The 24,526-nt window shown below is 35.9% G+C and overlaps 1 protein-coding gene across 24 annotated transcripts in view; it reads left to right on the forward strand.

Moving 5' to 3' along the window:
• The window catches only part of NRXN1 (neurexin 1), a 999,389-nt gene extending 975,720 nt beyond the window's left edge, over positions 1-23,669 (forward strand). For all 24 annotated transcript variants that reach the window (XM_036334601.1, XM_036334602.1, XM_036334612.1 and 21 more), the window contains one exon: positions 20,391-23,669. In XM_036334601.1, the coding sequence (XP_036190494.1) occupies positions 20,391-20,698 (308 nt within the window). In that variant the 3' untranslated portion in view covers positions 20,699-23,669. The remainder of the gene's footprint in view (positions 1-20,390) is intronic.
• The last annotated feature ends 857 nt before the right edge of the window (positions 23,670-24,526 follow it).

Below are 24,526 nucleotides of genomic sequence, written 5' to 3' on the forward strand. Positions count from 1 at the left end.
AAGAACTAAAAACAAAACCCACCAAGATTGTGTATTTCAGAAAGAGCAGTGGGGATAGCACACAAGGCTGCTACTTTACTGTTCACATTCCCTTAACTCACAACGTCATTTTTGTTGTATAACGTTGTCATGGGCTTTCCTTTGGTCACCTATAGCAAAATTGTCAGCTATAAGATTGCAGTGCATTGTGGAAAATTGTTTGACCTTTCTACTGACAAAAAGTACCCACCACTCACTCTACCAGCAAATTATCTTAAGTGAAATATTTCTGAATTTCACAAGTGAGACTATTATGGCAGTGGTAAAACAAACAGCAGGCACAGTCTTTGCTGTATGTAATAGAGAGCATTGGAGTCTTGCCACGTCACCCTAAAATTCCAGCTGGTGCATTTTAACTCAAGCCGATGCATAATTTCTTCCCCTCCTCTGTGATAGGGTGTAGCTGACCAACACAAACCCTGTTTCCATCCAGCCCTGTACCCTTTCCTCTCCTTTTTATTAGCTGTGGGCCCAGAAAATTAGTCCCAGGCTGGATTTTATGTCAGATATTCATAATACCAACCACGGGGGCCTTTCCAGCGTTTCTTAAAAATCAGTCATTGTCTTGTTTAGGTTACCAAAAGGAGTGAGGCAGCCGACTCATCATCTATGTCACCTAGAAAGAACCCCAGAAAAACATCACGTCACAATACAACTCAATTGCCTTGTTGTGAAGAATATCATTTTGAAGTAAATCTATTCGTTCTGATATTTGAATTTTTGCAAGGTGGTTCAGGATGCATGTCTTGCCTTTCCTTTTGAACATCACTACCTCCCATTGATTTTAGCTTCGGACTCCAAGCTCTTAGAAAAGCTACTGACAGCCCGTGAGGAGCAGAAGGTTTGGGAGAGCCAGTCTTGTGTGTTCTTGTCCTCCCTCCTCTACTTGAACTCCACCATCAAAATGCTCAGCCTGCAGAATTGTCTTTCATGTACAGTGATTAGCATTCTGATGAGCATCCATTCCATTCCTCCAGTGTATTGCTCTTTGTAACCATCCTGTTTGCGTTATCTGGACAGTATCCCTTTGTGATCCCTTCCTGGGCCCTTTGCCAAGATCCTGCCATTGTTTTCATTTGTATTCTCTATTTCTATATATCATATAACAAAGAAAGAAGTTGCTTTTTAAATATATTACATCAGTGCCATCTTTTTTCTCTCCCTCCCTCAGATTTCGTCTTTCCCCATTTCTCCTATTCTCACATGCCCAACCAGGACATTCTCTTTGTATCTGATCTTCTCTGAGATCTTCCAGCATAGGTTGTTCATCAAACAAAGTCAGGTGTTTGGTTGTGTTCATATTTGTTTTCCCGATTCACATTTTCTAGAGAGCAGTCCATTTTTTCCAGCATGTTCCACTGTATTAATAAAGCACTGAAAACAGTTCAAGTTCCTACTAATTACACTGCTTGCTGCATTTCCTTCCTCTGTCCTGACTCTTTTTGCCGAGTAGAGTCTATCAACCTCTTATATGGAGTCCTCACCTTGGGTATCTAGTAAACTTCATGTGAGAACTCTAATTGCATTTAAAATTGTCACATTTTTTCTTCTTCTTGAGCACAGGTAAATGATTAAAATCTTCTAGCTTTTATTTATAGGTCATACTAACCATTTCTTATAGATTCGGTTATTGTCTCTTTCTCCAGGATTGAGGGTTTCAGAGGGCGGGGAGGAGGAGAGAAAGAGAGATTATGCTTTTGTCATCCTCCTGTCTTTTTATTCACGTGAGTTCTGTCAGTTGTGTTCAACAGTCTAGCACAACAGAAAGTGGGAAGCAGCGTGCTAATAGCCATATGCCAGATCGTCTTTTTGCCCTTGTTTTCTTTATCACACTTCACACTATGTGAAAGGATCTTGTTTATCTGTGCATTACCTGTTCATGAATGCATAGCTTGCATCCCCCCATAAGTAGGGCAGCTCCGTGAAGCAGAAACCCTGTTTGCCTTGCTCCATGCATGGCTCTGTTGTGTAAATTTTGTTCAAATGCAACAAAGGCTCTTGTCAGGTATACAAAACCAACAGCTACTGCCTCTATCTGATGACACCTACTTCAAGACTCTGTACCAAGCCTAGTTTAACTTTTCATCCTCTTCCTCCGCGTTTTTTCTCCCCGTACTCTCCCGTTTTCAATTCATCAGTTCCTCTGAAGGCTTAAACTCCAAATTTGGTTGCTTCAGTGGGATCATTTGCCTTAGACTTTTCTTGTGACCTTACCTGTCCTTGAAAGTGTCTCCATAGTATATTCCATAAGTGCTTTCTCTTTCTATATTACATTTTGTAAGAGAGATCCCTTTTCTACTTGACTTGTTCTGTCCAATTCCCGATGACTTTGTATGCCCAACTTTAATAATTCATGTACTTTGCTCTTTTGGTAGAATTGGCTCTTTCTCTGTGACATCTTCCTATGAGATTCTTAGTTTATATATTTCCCAAGTATTTTTCTTTAATGCTCTGCAAATATGAATGTTGTTCTATTATAGAATGCCCTTCCTGCAAGCCTTTTTTTCTTAATGTACTGGTTTTCTTAAATATATTTTTCTTGCTTGCATTTTATCTTGAATACAAGTATAAAATAACACGTGCAAAAACTGTACTTGTTGATATTATTAGATTTTGGATAATGTTTGATAAAGCTAAAAATCATTTCAGATTATCAGCAGGCCATGTTTTAGAAAACTGAGTTTTTAGTAAAATTACATATTGAGTTATTCAGAAATGAGTTGTATCTGCTATGCACTTTTGCTCCTCCTAAAGCAAAGAAAAGCAAGCTGATATTTTTGTAAAAATGTGCAGGATAACTTCTACAAGTGGGTTGCACACTAATGTCTTTCACACTCCCTAAATATTTACATAATAGAGTTCTCTGATCTCCCTGATCCACAGTCCCTTCAAATATCTTCTTCTCTGAAAGTGTGCTATGTTCATTACATAGGCACCCTTCTAGGGCTATTAATGAAACAGGAAAAAATCTGGCATATTCTTGAATATGAGTAAATGTGCCTTCTAGCAAGTGTTCGATCAATTTGAATTACCATGTGGTTCCCTTCAGAACTCTTAATGAAGAGGGAAGTTGTATATGTGGTAGATTATCAGTTTCACCATTGATCAAATAGTATTGAGTCCTCCTGTACACCCACTGCTCTGTTAAGCTCTGGGAGCAAAAATAGGAAGTTCTTATTCAATTTCACATTCTACAAACGGACATCTTTCATTCTACCCTGTTCTCAATTAATCTTCATGATCACCAGGTTCTTCACTTTGACATTAAAATATCACCTATTTTTCAGGTTAATGCAGGAATTAAAACTAATATGTAAGGCACTTGCTGCAATGCCTGGCATAAAGTGAAGCATAAATGGTGGTTCTTCTTTTTCTCAGTTTAGCAATATAGAATGAATATTCAACCTACATTTCCCCTTTTACACAGTGCTGTTACTTTTCTGACTGAAAATCGGTAGACAAATGATGAGCCACTCTGGCCTCCTGATGGGGACTGTACATGTTGAAACTAGATCAGGGACAACCCCCTGTGTGGGAACTCAGTTATCCTTGGTTGCAGCCATATTGCCCTGCATGGTTAGCATTGGAAAATACCTTCACATTGGTATAAACAGTGTTTAGAATATGGCAGGGTGACTGCAATTCAGGAAGTCTAACTGAATCATCACACTTAGCTGAGAGGTAGAAATTGGAAGCAGCCATTGGGAACTAGATCACATTTCCCAAAATGCCTCCTTTCAGCTGCCTGGACATGTGACAAGCGGATAGCTTTTCCTTCAGCCTACCTATATGGTTATTAGGTTAAATGAATTAATATATAGAAAGCATGTTGTAGAACAGTGCCTTGCTTATAATAAGTGCTATATGACTATTTGCTGTCATTATGATTTGTATTATATACATATTTTCCAAGACATTTTTTTTTCGTGAACATACTTTAGTTTGTAAAGCTTTGAAATCTTACATTTTAGATTTACTTAGTAAATTGACAAAATGACAACACTGCAAACCAGTTCAGTTTCCAGGTGACCTTTAATAATGTCAGTATGTTAGTTAGTTTTGAAATCCTTTTCTAAATAGACCCTTTTCTGAAAACTCAAGAAATTTGGAAAGGTGATTTTTATGTTGATATTTGAGACAGTAAATGAAGATTATGACCCCTCTTGGTGAGATCTTCCTAATTGAATAACTCTACTTTGTCTATATTACAAAGAGAACAGGATCAGCTTCCAGTTTCCTGGGAACCCTATTTAGGAAAAATAATTTCCCCTTTTATTTATAATGCTGAACATACCATGTCCATACTCTTTGTGTATGTATGTATGTATGGGAAGGCGGGGAGAGGGGGCTAGCTAATAGAATATTGGTCCACCTCCATATCAATTAAATCTTTGTCAAACAAGAAAGCTCTATTGAATAATAATTTTAAAAGCTGGGTAGTTATAGCAGAAGAAAAGGATTATAATTTTTGTGACAATATTTCAAGCATAAGTTGAACCAGTAGGGGTGAGCTAGTCAGTACAGACCCCCAAAGGATAACTGTCGATTGCTCATCACTTGTTAACAATGGTCTGGGTTCAAGTTAAATGAGTAATAATAGGCCACAATAACAACTAGCATTTAGTGAAGATTTATTCTCTTTGTTATTGCTCTTAGTACTTGATGAACATTCTACTTCATTATTTTTCGTATTTCAGAAGTTTGTTAGAAAATGCAGGCATGGCACAAAAATAAGATTATTTTTTTAAATGTTCACTTAAATTTAAAAGGTCCTTTGCATGTATTACTATTCATTAGGCTAAATTTGCTGCAATTACCATGCAGTTTTACAGTGTGCTATTTTGAGAAAAGATCAAAGGATTTCCATTGAACCGAACCCATTAACCACATTAGCAGTGAAAATATGTATATTAAATGAGGTGCATCTTTTCATTAAATAAGTAATCACAATCATTTAAGGAATATTTCAGTTATTAGATCATATTTTTAGAGCCTGATTAGGGGCTAATTTTGTGCAACATTTAAAATTGAGGTATTTATTATGTGATTATTCAAAAACAAGTTTAATTAGCCCCTAATAGTCAACACATTGCAGTTAAAATGGTGAATTTTGAGCTGTAGCCAGAAAAACAACAGTAATGAGTGCTCCATTTTCTGAGACATCTAGAGCATCTCCTTAGCACCAGGTCAGAGTCAGTGCCAAGGACTTAGCTAATGGTATAAGTGCAGGACCAGGCAGCTGGAGTTGGGGCACTGATAGGATTGTTGGATTTCAGTGTCTGAGATGCTGATGGAGAAATTGGTGTTTTTTGTTTTGTTTTTTCAATATAAATTTAATTATCTAGAAAGCAAACAAAAATGAGCACCGTATGGTTAAAATACAAGAAAGTCATTTTAGACATCATTTGCACTCACTTCCCCCCTGTTTTTCTGAGAGCAGTAATGCCAAAACAAAAATTACATTGGACAAAGTTAAGAGGCCAGAACTTAAGCTCAAAAAAAAAAAAAAAATGGGAGAGCCTAAAGAGCTGCATTGGTGAGTCAGAGACTATCTTTGGTAATCAGCTTCACCCAAAGTAAAAGTAAACCTTCTATATCTTCATGACTGGAGGTACTTCTACAACTTGGAGCAAAGCTCCGTAAGGTGGGCTCCAACTTTCCCACAGAAATGAGGATCTGGGAAATGCAAATCAAAGCCACAATGAGATCTCACATGTCAGATAGTTATCAGTATACAAACAACTGTTGGTGAGAAAAGGGAACACTCATGCACTGTTGGTAAGATTGTAAATTGGTTCAGCCACCATGGAATATAGGATAGAGGCTCCTAAAAAATTAGAAGTACCATATGATCCAGCTATTTCACTTCTGCATATTTATCTGAATAAATTTCAAAGCACTAGTTCGGAAAGATATATGCACCCCTACGTTCATTGCAGCATTCTTTACAATAGTCAAGATACAGAAGCAACCTCAATGTTCATCAATAGATGAATAAAGAAGTAGTAGTATATACATACAGTGGAATGTTACCCAGCCATAAAAAAGAATGAAATATTGCCATTTGTGACAACATGGATGGTCTTAGAGCAGCCGTGGGCAAACTACGGCCGGTGGGCTGGATCCGGCCCGTTTGAAATGAAAAAAACTAAAAAAAATAAAGTCCGTACCCTTTTATGTAATGATGTTTACTTTGAATTTATATTAGTTCACACAAACACTCCATCCATGCTTTTGTTCCGGCCCTCCCGTCCAGTTTAAGAACCCATTGTGGCCCTCGAGTCAAAAAGTTTGCCCACCCCTGTCTTAGAGGGTATTATTCAGAAATAAATCAGACAAATGCCATATGATTTCACTTATATGTGAAGTCTAAAAAAACAAACAAACTCAGACACAGAAAGTAAATTGATGGTTGTCAGATGGGAGAGTTGTTGATGGGATGGATGAAAACAACGTAAAGGGATTAAGAAGTACAGATTGCCAGTTATAAAAACACTCACAGGAATGAAAAGTACAGCATAGGGAATCTAGTCAATAATATTGCAATAACTATAGAGTCAAATAAACACTAGACTTATAGGAGTAATCACTTCATAATGCATATAAATGTCTAATTGCTAGGTTGTACACCTGAAATTAGTACAATGTTATATGTCAATTCTAAGTGAAAAGTAAATAAAAAGGAATACTTTATTAACTTGCCAGGTTAAAAGAGGATGTATTAAAGCTGCCAATAGCCAAGACCATCAATCAAACTTTTAAAATTAGTAGAAAGAGAAGTACCACCATTGCCATACCTATGAGCACACTAATTTTACATTTCATTTAAGCAAATCTTAGAAGTCAGAGTTCACATCACAGATCATCCAGTTGCCATGTAATTAGACACAAAGCATTGGATCTCTATTTTATTTTTTTGAATCTATGAAATGGCATCAATAATGTTAAATACTCATGATATTGCTTTGGTGATAAAAGAGAAAGCGTGTAGAGCACTTAGCTTTGAGTCGGCCACACATAACCTTCAATAATATAAATTATCTTTTAATGGCAGTACCAGACAAAGTGAAATAAAACCTGCATCTCAGGGAAGAAAGGAAAATGTTAGTATTTGGCCCTTTAGCATCTACGTTTTAAAAACTATTTCTGAATTCCATCAGCATAAAACTTTTTCTCAGTAGCCAGGAGGAAACTAACGAGACAAGAGCTAGTTTCCCCTAGGGAAATTGAGGTGGCTAGGATGGGAAGAGGGTACATATCCTCTACTATCCTTATTTCTGGAGGAAAAAAAATGCAGGTCTCTGCCACACAGTGCTTTTGAGAAAGGGATGATTAGCTTTCCTGCCTGTTCTTATAATCTGCTTCCCCTTCCTCCTCCAACATTCAGGAACACGTTGGGCAGCTTGGCTTAACTGGGCTTACCTCCCACACACCCTTCCCCCATGATGGATGGCTTGCCTTCCATAGTTCCCAATTCTAGGCTTAACACGATTCCTTCTAATGGGCTCAGTGGGGAAGCTGTCTCATCTTTCACCTCAGCTATTGCACTTTCCCCAGAAAGAATGTGATCTTTCTCCAACAAAAGAAAATTGAGACAGCAATAGCTTCCTGACAGGAATATAAAAACCATCACCCGAAGTGAGTAGACCCAGTTTTAAAATCAGGAAAACTGTGCACTGCCTCCTTACCCAGAATGACCTGGACCCTTGCAATTTCCTCCAGGGTACACTATGCAAGTCCAGAGCAGGTGAAAGGGGACGGAAAAGAGAACTGACCTAACAATTTTAGAAATAGACCCTAAAACCTAAACAAGGCTTATGATTTCCAAGATAATAAGCTTTGCTTTCAATTATTACCAAAGAGTGGTCTCAGGTGATTGATTTCATGAGACCTAAAAACCTAAAATTCATCATAAAATTTTGAAAGAGGAAGAGGTATAATTCACTCCATGCATAGGTAACAGAGAGCACCAATCTGTAAAGATAGTATGTTTCGCAGATACACAGAAACAAGCTCCATATGCACCATGACAATTAATGGCCTGAATCATGTCCTGCAATGTAAATGGCCATTTGCCACCTGAATTCACAGAGCCTCCGTGCATGAGAGGAAAGTCCCTGAATATAGTGACCCCCATGGAGATAATGTCCTTCATGGCCCTGTCACAACGGACTGAGCCATGGTGTGCAGTACATATTGCAGAATTGTCTACTTGTTGGAACAGCTGGTGATTCAATACCTTTTGTGTGGCAGACACAGGGAAAAGAATTGGACCATCACTGTTTTTTCCATAGCACTTTCACATTGATTGTCCTACCTAGTCTGATCCTCACAAAGACCCTGGGAGGTAAATAATGTATGGCCCTTATGTTGCTGATGAAAACGTGGTAGCAGAGGATAATGAGTTGCTATGGGTCAACTCAGCAAGTTAGCTGCAATGCCTAGAATAGAACCTAATGTCTGATATGCTTCCTACCCCTGGCTTTCCTAAGATTCTGCGGGAATGCAAACTTCTTTACTGGAAAGAAAGAGCGATAGATGGCAGGAGGTACAGTGGAGTGTGGCTGGAAGGGGTAAAACTAGAAAGGAGGCCTAAAGTGCTCACTTCTACAGAAAAGGATAAAATTGGGAATATTAATAAATCATTCTGCAGTCATAAATGCAGATGCATTGAATGTCTAAAACTAGAACAGACATACCCAAGTTGTAATTTCTGCTGTGACATTTATGAAGCCTAGATAACATAACCTGAGACTCATTTCCCTTTCCTATAAAGGAATAATACCTGTATCATGCTGGTGTTATGAAGAATAAATTAGATGATTTGTGTGAAGTGCACAGAGCCTACCATATAATAATAATTCCATAAAGGTAACAGTTGTTAACTAAATAAAATAAGAAAATGCACTGAGTCAGAAGTTATAATAGCCATGTTGAATATCATTTGACAATTAAATCATGTGAAAATATATCTACTAAGGGTAAATCCTTGCAATATTTGGGAAAAAGTTAAGAAAGAGAGTTTTGATAATCCAATATATTTAAGTAACTTAACCCCAAGGTATTGTGAAATCTTTCCTGGAGCTTTTCAAAAACTCTGACTTATAAATTATGAGGGGTGGAGAGAGGTGACTATTGCTACTTCTGTCAGATAATTGGAAGGAAAGTTGCATTATTCACATGTGTATGCCTACAACACACACATACACTCTCCTATTAACCTAGCTATAATCATTGTGCTTCCATTTTTGTCTTCCTATAATCAGGTCCCCCAAAATTACTGGTTTAAGATTTGATGATTCCTTTGAATTAATCCCCTGTATTTGTGTAAAGATTGATTGGTAAGCTTTCTATATGTAAAAATGTGAATTGCATCTTAAGAAAAGTGATTTCTGGGTGTATGCATTTCTGGGTATTTTAGTCAATGAGTTTCCAGCAAAAAACACTATTTTGTTATGCAAGAGTTTAGTGGATTGGAAATGAGTAATGGAGAGTGTCTTCTACATTTCAAAATATAGCTCTTCTCCCATTTTCTAAAATGTAATACATTTTGATGAAACACACACAAACTCTCCAGGCTCCCTAACTTTGAAACGGATTTTCTCAATTATTGCCTATATGGTTTTCCTCCTGCTTGACAATTACGGAAAGTTTGACCTGACTGATGATGCCCTTTTCAAATTTATCACCCTAAGCTCAGCATGAATAAAAAGTACCCTAAAAACTTCAGCTACTCTGCTGAATTTGAGAAAAGAGTTCCAAGTTAGTTCCCAACTATTTGCGGTGCTGTGAGTGTCAGATGATGTTGATGTGAATGAGACACTGAAATGATTCAAAATGAAGGCTATAATTTGGCTGACTTTAAAAAAAAAAAAAAAAAAAAAAAAAAAAAAAGATGAGCCCTAACCGGTTTGGCTCACTGGATAGAGTGTCGGCCTGGGGACTGAAGGGTCCCAGGTTTGATTCCGGTCAAGGGCATGTACCTTAGTTGTGGGCACATCCCAAGTAGGAGGTGTGCAGGAGGCAGCTGATCGATGTTTCTCTCTCATCGATGTTTCTAACTCTCTATCCCTCTCTTTTCCTCTCTGTAAAAAATCAATAAAACATTTTTTTAAAAAAGATGAAATATTGCCATTCACAACACTATGGATGGATCTTGAGAGTATCGTGCTATACGATATAAGTCAGACAAAGGACAAGAACCATATGATTTCACTTACACATGGGAAATGAAACAAAGCAAGAAAAAACCAAACACACTCATAGACACAGACAACAGTGTGGTGGTTACTAGAGGAGAAGGGAGGAGAGGGAGAAGACAAAGAGGGTAAAGGTGTTCAAATATATGATGACAGAAGAGAATATACTTTGGGTGGTGAGCACACAATGCAATATACAGAAGATGTATTATAGAATTGTATACCTGAAACTTGTACAGTATTATAACAAATGTTACCCTAATAAATTTAAGTAAAAACTGAATTAGTCATTGTAACTAAGCTCATATTACTTGGAGACATAGGGAAATAAATGCAGATATGATATTTTCATCGATGCACATTCATCTCAATTCACCTAAGCACAGGAAAGGTGATTTCTGATTTAATTATATAAATGTCATATTTAAGTTATTTTACTGAAGATATTTAGGAGGTAGGAGTTAGGAAAGTAAAGAGATATGCAATGTTACTGCCAGTTTCTTGCCCAGTTGCTTATTACTATAACTAAAACCTTGAAACCAAATTTCTTTCACACTTTCTTAATGGTTACATTCACCCCAGTCTATTTCTGAAAATTTATAAACTTACAAAAATCTCTTCCTCTAATCAGTCAGAAAACATATATTTTACAGTTAGTGTGTCCCATCTTCATTAAATATAGGAAGCGGGGTGGTAGAAATAGAGTCACTGGAAACTATCAAAGACTAGCAATCTTGTCTGGAAGAGAAGAAACAAACCAATAGAAATAAAATGTAAGTCGTCTTGGTTCTATTCTTACTAGCTCATGTCTTCCTTCTTCAGAAATCCTCAGTGACCTTTCAGGGTTCACTAGAGCCTTGATCGTTTTCCTTAATTGTCTCCCCAAACCTCTTGTATTCATAGTTCTTTACTTTCTAAATCCTTTCCCTTCATTGTCTCTCTTACTACCCAATTTTTGTGCTTCCTTGTGCTATTGAATTTTTTAAATTTAAAATTGTTTTCTTAGATTTTCTGTTTATTTCTGATATACCAAAAGTTTTTTTTAAGGTGTTTAAGACTTATATAGAAACTCTAATTCTTTTTGATTCAGTAAAAAATACACTCTTTGCTCTTTGCAACCAGAAATCCTAAAATATACTCTAATAACATTTAAGAGTTACATAGGAACTCTAATTTTTAAAATCTCTTTTGAACCAGTAACTGTAATCTCTTAATAATTTCCTTTTAAATTAAATTTGTTGGGGTGACACTGGTTAGTAAGGTCATATAGGTTTCTAGTATACACTTCTATGATACATAGTCTGTATGTTGCATTGTGTGCCCACAACCCAAAGGCAAACCTTTCCTCACCATATATTTGACCCTCTTTACTAGTCCCCAGCCCCCTTCCCTCTGCTAACCATCATCTATAAGGTTTTTTTTCCTTTTTTGTTTATTTGTTGCTTTTGGTTTTATATCCCACATATGAATGAAACCACATGGTGTAAGTTTTAAAAAATTAGAATCATGGCTGTCTTGGGTACCTTGCTATCCTCAATGTCTTATATGGTCCCTGGTAAATTGTTATTCACATGATATTTGTGAAAAATTTTAATTTTTTTTTCTATCTTCATACATTAACCAATGATAACAACTTAGCATGCCTCTTTCACACACCTTTTACCATGTACCTATAAACATAAATGCAGGGTTGTTTTTCTCTTTCTCACCTTATAAAATGAAAGTATGATATATGATTTAATTTGTTTTTCTCTTTTCCTAATATATTATGGACATCTTCAGGTCAACAGATTTGACTATAACAATTATTTTTAACTCTATTAATATTCTCTAGACTATGGGTGTGACTATTTATTCAATGAAGCATTATTGCTGAACTTTTGTTATCCTTTTTCTTACTCACAAACAACATTTTAACAAACACCCTGTAGCATTTATAATACTACCATTTACCATACCACTATTTCTTTCTTCTTTTTTTCCTTAAAATTTGTAAGGTTTTTTAAATCTCCTTCTTTTATTTTGATTTCTATTCTAATGAAATTGATCATCTGGTCCTGCATTTAATAACCTGTTTGGGTCTTCTGTTTTCCAATTGGCCGAGTGTATTTTTGTCCATTCTCCTAGTGGGTTATCTTTTTTTGTATCTTAGAGATATGTGTCTTTCATATGGACAGCAGTATTTCTCCTTTCCTTTCTCTTTTGCATTTTTACTTTTTTAGTGACACCTTTGTTTCACATCAAATTGTTATTATTTATGGTGTTAAATGTGCTGATCTCAGCTTGTATGATTTCATTGCATAGTCTATGATCTGTGTTAAGTTTCATACCTACCTTCAAAAATTTTTTTCTCATTCTCCTACAAACCTTACAATGCTGTCGCCACTCTGGCTTTTGTTTAGTTTCTGAAAAGCAAACTCGTTCCTTCCTCAATGTCATTCCACATGCTATTCCTTCTCATTAGAAGTCTGTTCTGTGCACTTTTCATTTGACTACTCTCCACTCATTTTGCATGTCTCGGATTAATGTCACAAACTCAGGAAAGTCTTCCTGACACCTCACTATAAAGCAGAGATCTTTGTTCTGCTCCTGCATGGTACCTACCATTTTTCTTCATCATACATATTCCAGATATTGCTTTAAGTTCAACTTTGTGATTCTGTGTTATATATCTATTTTCCTTGTTATATTTCAAGGTTCATGAGGGTAGGTGTCAAGTGAGTTTGGTTATCTACTTCACCTGCAGTAGCTAGTGCAATCCCTGGAACATACCTACTGCTCACTATATATTTATTAACAGATAGAATGAAGAGTCTTAGAGAAAACTTCATAAAAGACGGGGCATTTAAACTGGGTCATGAGGAATTGGCAGTATTCAGTCAGGCAGAAGAAAAATGATCATGGGAGCTGGGCAGAATTTCAATTGGTATATGGAGGAGACTGGGGAACACAAATAAAAGTGGAATTGCCACTTATTTTGGGAGAAGTGGAAGACAAATTTTAATAGATAGTTGTTGGCAGACTTTGGAAGACCTTAAGAGTAGTAGGCACACTGGTACTTTAGTAAACACCCTGATACTTTCAAGGGTTCTAATAAAATCTAACGGTCACCATGACCAGGCAACAAGTTTAAGGAGCCTGCAGATAACTAAGCTGTGGACACACAGTTTACACAAAGTATAGAGAAATTGAAGAATAGTCTCTGTAAATCCCATGACCCTATGGCTTCCCCCAGAGATGAGGGATATGTGTGTTCTACTAGTTTCAATGTGCCCAAAGTCACTCAAGGTGTGTGTGTTCATTGCATTTTCTGTCTATGTGTTGCAATCTGTCCTCCAGGCACAGGATGAGTTTTTCGGTGTCTAGCATGCAATATCTACATTTCTGGTGAAGATAATGTTCCTCTCAATCCCACAGTGGTAGCCTCTGCACTTCCCTCCAAACATGTGCCTTGGTGGCTTTGAAAGTAACAGAAGAAAATACCAGACCCAGCAGCCATGGAGGTAGTAAGGGCTTATTGATTTCCAAGTTCTTTCTGAATCTCCAGTTCATTGGAAGAGCTAAGATGCTTCAGACATGTCCCCTCTCCAGCCTTTTTTCCTATATTCAGAATGTTCAGGTCATGGATGGAGTTGGCATAAAGGGAGGGATTTGACAGCATCCATCACCTCGCATAAAACCATAGTGTGTGTCGATATCAGTGCATGCCATAAAAAACATTGCTTACCTGATTTCTTGCAACTGTGGTAATGTTGATATTTATGTGTGCCATATAAATATTTACCTACCTTCTTTCTTGCAACTGTGATATTTAAACACGTGTTCTTGTAAGTGGTTGCATCGGAGTTTCTTCTGACCCATGTTGTACTGAAGCACTAAAATGGAAAGAAGAATAAACTTTATTTTCTGGAGAAAAAAACTATACTAATCTCAATTCACAAACACCCCAGGAGACTACAATTCCAATTTTCTTTTTCACATTACTATAAAACTGGATACTGGAAAAGTCAAATCTTTCCCCATAAATCTGAATCCATTTTCAAGGCTAGGCTAGAATTGTAATAACTTCCACATCTATTAAAACACAGTACAGAACTCTGGTCTAATGAGATCATTTTAGGCAGCTCCTTTTCCTACATGGGATGGAGACAGAAATATAAAATTGATTACTTTTAATTTAATCTTTGATAAAGATTACTGAAAGACTCTTAGTGAAAAAAAAATTAAGTAAATGCATCTTACCAATAGTTTTTAAAAAGGATTATTGTAAGACAGGCTATCTAACAATTCCAGGTAGCAGAATGGCATATATATATATATATATATATATATATATATATATATATAGAGAGAGAGAGAGAGAGAGAGAGAGAATTATTTCTGAAGATTGGAAGTCTCTTGCAATTTTTTTTGTTAACGCTGAAAAGCTATATTTTCATTGTCATCAGTTTCTAGTGAAACTCTAGTTTCATTCTTGATATGACAAGGTCATGGTTGATGACATACCTATATACTAACAGTCTATATTGAAGAAATAAAATCAGCAATAAAAATTGCCTGGAAACTACAGTCTCGCCCTACAAAGCCAACTTTGGAAACAACATAAATATAATAAGATTACAGTGAAAGAACAGCTCATCCAAGTATACAAAGTAGTTTCATAAAAATGACAATTTGAGTGATAAAAAGAGCATCTTGTGGCATGGTTATTGCTTTGGTAAACTCATCAATGGAAATATAAGGTCCCACAGTCATCCACCAAACCCTCATTCTATGTGACAGGAGTTAGGACTTTAAGCATCCTTTCTCGTGCAGTGTTACAAAAACGTAAACCAAGAGCAATTATATTTAATAGCAATTTTCTATTGCTATGTTTCCAATCTCAGAAAGAACAGCTAAAGTGTGCTGAAGGCTTTCTATTGCAAAGTGAAACCTCTTTGGAGAGATTCATTAATGTTCAAAAATTTACCTTTCATAATGCATAGTTATTTTAGAACTTCAGTTGAGAATCATTTTGCTAAGGAAATGTGGGCTTTACACTCCAGGTTTGGCTAAGACTAGAAACAAATAGTGACAAAGCAATAAACAGAGGCTCTAGTAAAGCTTAATGGCTCAATGTGCTAATGTGCTGCTCAGATCCCCATCTTTTTTTTTTTTTTTTTTTTACTTGATAATATTATTCCTTCTGATAACGCATATAATTGTATTCTTTAAACAAATTTAGGAAGTTAAATTTTAAAGGAAAGCATGGCAGCATAAAACACAAAGCCCATGTCTGGTGAACAGTCAATCACATTGAGATGTTTTGGACAGTAAGGACTATTTTATATTATGCTTTGAAATTAGGAACTTGGCACTAAGCTTTGTCACTCACTTCACACCTTGCTGAGGAATGCACTTACCCCAGAGGCAAAAAGTGCTGACCCCTACTGGCCTGACTTTCATTTACCTGAGAATGGGCAGGGACACACCCACTATACACTCTGAAAACCACCTTCAAAACTAAGTCAGGAGCTGAGAGAGAGTCACACAGAAGAGGTAGAGAGGGAGACTAAGGAGGAGGAAGAATAGAGAGCAGCGTAGGTGTGATGACAGAAGAGCTGGGAAGAAACGAGACCTGTCACAAATAATTCTCTGTACTACAGCCTACTGTGTCTCTCAAACATGTTTGTCTCCTGGTGTTTGTTAACTGGACCTAAATTAGTTCCTACTTGGGGAAATGTTCTTTCACAGATACAGTGCCAGGGACTGTCAAAAAGAAAGAAAGAACATCAATTAGGACAATTTATTTTCCTGTCACGGTAGTTTAAAATAATTATCTCAGCAAACTTAAGGATTAGTTAAAATTTTAAATATTTTAACATTTTTATGCAAAGCAACAAATACACTAAGGCACTGGGGTATATCTTCTGCACCATGAATTATTATCTGATACGAATAAACTGGTTTTAGGGTTTAATGTGAAGATATGTTAATAACTATCCTAACACTGGAAAGGCTATGCCTACCTAAGGAATCACAATATTAATTAGACAATGAAAAACAAGAAAATTCATACAGCTAGCATAGAGGATTCTTAATAAACCTGGGCCAAAGCAGACCATGTGAAAAACTTCTAGAAACCATCAGGATCTTGCCAAATATTTGAGAGAGACAGAATTAAAAATCATTTTCATTTGCCCTTTAAGATAATGCTGTCTGTTCCCAGGAATATCTCCATAGCCTTTTGGCTGAAAAGTGTCTTACGGGAAAGAGGTTAAATTCCTGTGACAGCTCTTTGCCCTTGCCAGTACAGTGAATACCTTCTGACTCATTTAAGCAAAAATACCAGCAAAACTCAAGTATTCATATTGCCATCAAGAAATGCATATGTGCTTTCCCCACATGTAATAGACCTAGCAGTGTACACAGCACCCCAGTGGATTCAGGGATATGTGGTGGTGGGCATTCTTCTGTAAAACAGGGATAAGGCAGAATTATGTGGGAAACCTTTAGTAAGTAAAAGCACCTATTGTTACAGTGTTCACACAAATTGTGTGTAAGTCATGATTTCAATATATGAATAGAATTATTAAAATTAGAAAATATAAATGGAACTAAATGTTTAGAATATTTCTACTCTTTTTTTTATTGCTAGTGCCCTGGACTTTAACCAAAATACGTGTGCCACCACTGATGCAGTTGAATACTTGCCTATTTCCAGTCACACTAAGTAGTACCTATGTGCCTGCCCATCATCAGTCCTATTGAAATTTTCCATTGATCTGGGCTCCTTTTGCCTCTGTGCCTGATATAATGAATTGGCTACATTAGCTAAGTGTTACTTACAAATCAGTCAACTTTTGACTATTCAAGGCTTATTACTAATTTGCATGTATGCCATTCTTTTAGCTTCCCTCCATCTTTTTACCCGTTTTTTAAGTGTTCTCATCAAATGTTGGGACAAAGAAAGGGTGATGGAGTAAAAATAAATTGGAGTTCCTTTATTTTTTAACACTATTAGGGAAAAGATGTAGATTGCTTTAATTATCTAAAATATCTTGATTTAGTTTATTATCACATTTAAACGAATGCAAAATTCACAAGCCCATGAGATTTAAGAAATTTTTATGGATTTCTCTGATTAAATTATTGTTTGCATTGTCATAAATGGTTAAAAAATGACTGCATTTCTTTTTTTGTAAAATTTTAACCAAATTATGTAAGAAGGCATTTAACTTTTTGAGCCATTTATACTATTCTCTACATTTAAATTAATGAAATTTCCCCATATACTTTTCAGTGATCATCAAAATAAACCACTAATGACAATCAATACACAAAGCCAAATTTATAATTCAAGAATACATGTGAATGTCTCTAGCTTTTTATCGCACATCTAGGAGAGATATCCCATTAACACTTTAGTGGGCTAGCTGGGCCTTTACTTACTATTATTAATACTTCTAAACTTAGGATAAAGGTCACTTAGTGTTGAAATTTGAAGCAGAAAAATAAAGGTTATTGAATAATCAATTAGATAAAAAGCAACTGCATATTCCAAGTAGGCCTATAAAATACCTGTGGTATTAATTTTTTAATGTTGACCAGAATAAAAGGGATAAAATTCCTTCATTTGGTTTGGTGTGTGTGTGTGTGTGTGTTTATAGATTATTTAAAAAACATGACATTTAGAATCTTTATGTTCACATGGGTTACAGAGCTATTTTTAGGCCTATATGTGACTTAATCAACATTTTGTCTGGAATTGCTAAAAACACAAGTATTTCCCTTAAATATGAGGTCCTTTTCAAATGGCTATATGGCAAAATTGAAGCATTTGAGGCTTTTCTTAGGTCTTTGCAATCATATTCTAGTTTTAACATCAAATGGATGGTATGCTGCTTATGCTTTCATTGTGAAAGTATATTAAAAGTATTTAAACAGATAAATTAAGTTTAAAATTCTTGGATGAGATAGTTCACCAATAATACAGATTTCTGTGGAATATATATATATATATATATATATATATATATATATATATATATTCCCCACCCCCCGTCCTTAGGACAGAACATTTAAACCTAGCATTCCATTAAAACTCTCAATCCTTGCTGTTGTGAGCTATATGAATAGGATTTTATCTCCGCTCTCCCCATTCCTTTCTGACAAACAGAATGAGATAATTATGAAAATGTGTTGAAAATGAAAGCATCCCAGCTGGTGGGGAGAAGAGGCTTAGGTAATATTTAAGTCAAGATCCCGTTTCAGATCTTGTGACACCCTGGCAAAAGAATACTCCTCCCAATGAGCAGGTAGGAAGTTGCCATTTAGTGAATGTTAGCAGCTGAGCTAATTGGCAGAGTTTGGCCAAGACGACTGTATTTGAAAGAGAAAGTGCGGCCTTTGGTTGGTCAGGTGGTGACAGCGCTCCTGCAGTAGGTCCTGTTCTTCTGGGGAGGAAATTCATTTCCTGTAATCAAATGCTGTGGATTACAGGCTTGGTCTCCTCCGCCTTGGCCACAGAAGCCATGCCAAGGCTTGTTCAGCGACATTACCTGGTCCTTTGTAAAACAAGCAGTGACATACTCAACAAAGAAATGTTTCGCCTGCTCCATTTTGTCTCTCAGAACACAGCCTATCGCTGCTTTGAGACTGAAAGCTATGACTTTGTAAGTGACTATATTTGCAAGGCTTTGTTCAGAGAAGGGAAGGAAAATGACTGCAAGAAATTCACATGCGGACAGAAGAAATCTTGGTGACATCTGAAAACAAAATTATAAAGCAGTCTAGTGTTACAGTTGGTAAATCCCAGGAATAGGAACTTTTGTAGAAATATTTTAAAAAATTACTATGTAATGTTGAATAGTAGTGATATAAAAGTCCAACCTCAGTCTTCTTCAATTATTCCATTTCTGGTGTGTGTATACATCCACATGCATACATATTTGCTATATATGCAATCTGGTGATGATTTAAATTCATTCTGCATTACTTAAAAAGTTTTGAAAAATTCACCCATTACATCTGTAAAGTAATGATTTTTTAAGACAAGGGAGAGGGTGAAGATTCAGAAAAAGAAAACAATTCATACAGAAAAATGACTAGCATTAGAGAGAAGTGGGATGGAATCATCTCTCTCTATAGTTCCTACTCTTTTAAATTCTTTCAACAAATTTTTAAGTGTATTATGTACAAGAAAAGAGTCACCTTCGCCTCCCTGATCTGTAAGCCAAATCGCAGGATGTTTTCTCCCCTTCTACAGTCAACTTCAGTGCCTGATGGGGCCTTGGAAAGACAGTGCGGCACCCCAAAACCCATTTCCTGACCAAAGGAAGAGCTTTGTTACTCTTTATACTTTGGGAAGATTAAAAAGGGTTTTACCAGTTGAATAAAACAGGGCTAGCCAGTCCTTTATTTATTGTCATCTATTAGGTACCAAGTTTTGACTCAAAACCAATATGGATGGTCTATAAAACTGAGGAAAAATCATTTATTTTAACCTCCCAAATTTGGTTTTGGTGATCATTCAACTGCAACCAATGAATTAATTCCCATCCATCCATACAAATAAACCTCCAACAGAAAAAGGAATTAATTTTGTTTTAGTTTGTAAAGTTGTGACTAAAATCATACTTTTACAAGCAGATATTTAGATTATTCAAAATGTCTGAGTTATTCTATTGTTCAATACTATAGTGAATACTGCAGGAGGCAATATGATTGCATAAATAGTCCTAAATTTAGCTATCCTGATTCAGAGTCTAGAGTTAGCTTTAAGGGTTCTATATTAACATCAGTTGGATTCTGAAACTGATACCCTCTAATATTTCAAGGTAGGGTCATTATGATTTTATTTTCCATGCTGGGTTTATGGTTTTTCACCTAAAACACCAACATGGCCCTTTGGGGCTGCACTTACAAGACCTTGTTAACAAAATTGATCTGTGAGAAAGAAAAGATGGCAACAAATCTCTCACCAAGTGCTTTGATTCATTGTCACCAGTTTTTTAGTGACCCTGAGGCGCAGGGATTCCACACTTCATAGCAGCCTACTCTTTCTAAAGCAGTAGGTGCTTTTCCATTAGTCAGGGAAATAGAAGGTAACTGTTGGCATTCAACGAACTCGATAATCACTCTGTGTGTGTTTTTTTCTCCCCTTTCCTATAGCCAACCCAACCCGGGCAGGGGGCAGAGAGCCATACCCAGGCTCCGCAGAAGTGATCCGGGAGTCCAGCAGCACCACGGGCATGGTGGTAGGCATAGTAGCCGCTGCCGCCCTGTGCATCCTCATCCTCCTCTATGCCATGTACAAGTACAGAAACCGGGATGAAGGCTCATACCACGTGGACGAGAGTCGAAACTACATCAGTAACTCAGCACAGTCCAATGGGGCTGTTGTAAAGGAGAAACAGCCCAGCAGTGCGAAGAGCGCCAACAAAAATAAGAAGAACAAGGATAAAGAGTATTACGTCTGATTCCAAGATCTTAAAAGGACCCTTGTATAGAAATAGTCTTCATTTTATCTGAGACATAATATAAACTTATTTACTTTCCTTTTTATGAAGCACATACAAAAGAAGACAGGGAATGCAATCAGGAAGGAAAGACTGTTTTTAAAAAATAAAAAAAAAAACAAGTATCTCATGCTCTTGTTTCTCCAAAAAAAGAAAAATAAATAAAAAATTAAAAAACAGGGGCCAATAAATTCCCTAACATCCACAGTGTTTTCATTTACTCTGCCTGTCTTTATGTTGCTGGAACATTTCTAAAAGACAGTGATGACCGCACGCATTCATAAAGCAAAGGAGTATTACAACATCGAGGCACAACACAAAACACAACACACACAAAAGAAGCTACCTATGATCCTGGATTTAGCCAAAGTGCTAGCGCTTTCCTGAGAAGTCAGATAGTCCTATTGCCAGAGAAGACTGTGGCATTTTGAGTGACTCGACCTGCAAATCCTTAAGAATTTGCTGCCTGGCGCAAATGGAGCAGTGGTTGGAATTTATATTTGAAGCAAAGTGCTGGCTTTTTTGAAGACTTGTGTAGGAACACATTCAAAAAGCCCCTTTATGATTGTGAGAGGGAAAAAAAAAAGTATGGAGGCCTTATTTTCAACATTGTGAAATATAAGGCACATTATCACACTAAAATTTCAGAACAAAAACAAGAGGGCATAGATGCGATCATTGGGAAATTTTCATGCACGCTTAATATGTTACTACATATGTTTATATAAAATCCATCTCTGTGTGCTTTCTGGACTGTGGTTAAGTGACGTTTTATAGCCTGTTGTATAGAAAATGCAAAATATATCTCTGCTCTTCAGCCATTTTTGGTAAATTAAATGTTATAAGTGTTGCTAATTATAGGGAGTTTTATGACATTGGAGCAACAATTATTTCAGGGTTGTTTTTAATTTTTTTGGCCATCATTATAAATTGCCACAATTACTTACTTTTTAAAATAAAGTTACAATGTAGTGTTTATTCTAAGAAAGATATGTATGAATGTATATAAAAAGTTTCAGCTACATTTTTTCTTACATGTACAGCCTTCATTCTGTTGCAGTTAAGTTTTAGTATTTGTATGAAAGGTGTGAATTAGAAGGTAAAAGCTATACATATGTATCTTCTAATCTTTTTTCTTCCCAAAATACATTTCCACATACATTCACTATTCACAATCAAAGATGTACACACACATACACACACATGAATTCAGAGTAATCTATCAGATATAATGAAAGACCCAAACATACAGATACTAACAAATATTTACTGACAAAATGAAAAGCAGGAAGGAAGATAGTTGTGCCAAGGTATTGATGACAAGTGGGGTGATTTGCTTCATTGAGATCATGGTCCCAAGAAACCCCAAGAAGATATTTCCCTAGTGAAATGGAACCTTTTCTTATCAAATAGAATACCAATGGTATCTTGATGCATGGATATAAACCATTAGGTGGGGAGGTTATGGAAGCAAAATTGGTTGATATACACCTTAATCTGATTGCTGCAATTGAAAACTTTATATTTTTTCTCTCTGAACCTAATGTGCATGATAAAGATTTTGGAAAGTAAACACTTTCTCAACTAAAAGTATTTTCAGGAAGTTTTGATTCCCTATTTGTTGATTATTGACCATATTTTAACTTTTGTGGTTTTACATATATATCATTAAATAGTTTTAATTTAACACATTAAATGGTAGGAAAAGTATAGGTTATACATTTGTTTTTGCATATTGTTTCAATGATGTTCATAGCAATAAATTACCAATATGAGAAGGTAATGCAAAAGAAGTGCATTATTAGATTGGAAGGTGATGCCTCAGTATAAATTGATTGCATTACTTTAACATCTCCAAAAATGATATTAGATTTCAAGGAAGAGAAGAAAACCATTACAATTAGCTTTAATCAGCAAAGGCAAAAAATGCAAAACATCTTTTATAACACGTTAGTTGATGAATATAAAAAGCCAAGAAGTGGCCTGGATTTCAGACATACAGCACCTTAGAAACATAGCAAATCACCAATATCTATGGTTGCCAAGTAATTGTTGTAAATGAAAAGTTATAAAGGCTTTTCATGACCCAGAAAGTAGAGGTATAAAACTAAAATTTAATATCCATTACTTGTGTTTCAGATTTTTTTTCATTTGCTAGGTTAAAAATGTTCATGTTTTGTGTTTTTCCCCCCCTCTCATTCAGTCTTACTCAGGGAAAGCCAGTGAAATAAGAGGGTAAATATGAAACCACTAATTTACATTTGAGGTTATAAAAAGAAATGGTTGCTTTTCCATTTGATCTATGGAACTTGACCTAGTTTCCACCTGGAAAGATTGAACTATGATAGAAAATCAATAATGGTATTTTTAAGCAGTATATCTATGAAGTAGTGTTGTGGAATGATTCCAATGTTTCTTTCCAACATAAATTTTAAAATTTCATGCAGTGATGTAATCTTATATTGTCAATAAAAATATTACTAATGCTATTGGCCTACACAAAATCTAGCATTTTTTTCCTTCCCTATTTTAAAGTGGAGAAAGAGAGGAACATGAGCTAGGGAGAGAAAAAGACATGAGTAAAATCTTCACATCAAAAGTATCAGGGTTCCATACACAGTTTGCAAATAATAGAGGATTTCACACTACCTGGCATAAATTTGATTACATCTCTAGACTAACTTTTCTGATTGAATCTGCTTCTTTTTTATCCATGTAATGTGTTGCCTTTTTTTAAAAAAAACAACAATATTACAATAATGTGTGATGTGGTCAAAGGCCACATGACCCACCCCTTCTAGTGCTCTGTGTGACTGGGTATCTAAAGGTTTTGTTTGTTTTGTTTTTTTGTTGCAAGGCCAATTTATCCATTATTGGAAATGCTAAGCAAGTGGAATTTACTGTTTTGTTAATAAAATATTTCTTAATACAACTGTGGATTTATTGATTTTTTTAAAAAAAGTATATGCGGCATGATTTGGAGACAGAATAACACAGAAAACTGCATTTGAAAGGAAAACCAATCCTGAGACAAGCAGAGGAAGAATATTGACCTGCTTTTCCTGGATTTTAATGTTCATCAAGCACCTCTACAATCATAAACTTAGAGATACAGCCATGGACCATGTACCTTTGTTTACATCTGTTAATCTCGCTATGCGTGAAAACACAAACTCCTAGAAATAGTTGAAAACAATGAAAAGGTGCTGATTTCATGAATAGGGTTCTCTCTATAAAGAGCATGTAATTCAAGTTAAGTAAATCTATAATTAAATTCCAACACTCTCACTTACTAGCTACAAGTTAGCTGATTTCTCTGTCTCTCTTTTCTCATTAGTAAAGAAACGGCAACCTCTTAGGGTATAAGGATAAAAAAAACTTAATGTGTCTAGCACGATTAACTGCAAAGACAAGGTGGTTACTTGCATCCTATTATTTTTCATAATAATACATTTGGGAAAACAAGTCAAAAATGTAAAAGTACAAAATGCAAGTGTGTAAAGAAATATACTTGTTCATATACATATATTTATATGTATGTATACACGTATATATACTAGAGGCCCGATGCACAAAATCCATGCAAGAGTAGGCCAGCACCAGCTTCCCTCTGGCACCCAGGACCTGGGCTTCCCTCACATCCCTGGCTTCATCCGGTCTAATTAGCATATTGTGCTTTTATTATTATAGATATCCCACATTAAAAATATACACATATATATTTTTTGGTATGCTTTAGTCCATTAGTTGGCAAATGTTTTAAAACGCTGGCCTTTGAAAATAATCCTC

Source organism: Myotis myotis, unplaced genomic scaffold, assembly GCF_014108235.1.
Source record: "Myotis myotis isolate mMyoMyo1 unplaced genomic scaffold, mMyoMyo1.p scaffold_m19_p_14, whole genome shotgun sequence".
Lineage (NCBI taxonomy): Eukaryota > Metazoa > Chordata > Mammalia > Chiroptera > Vespertilionidae > Myotis > Myotis myotis.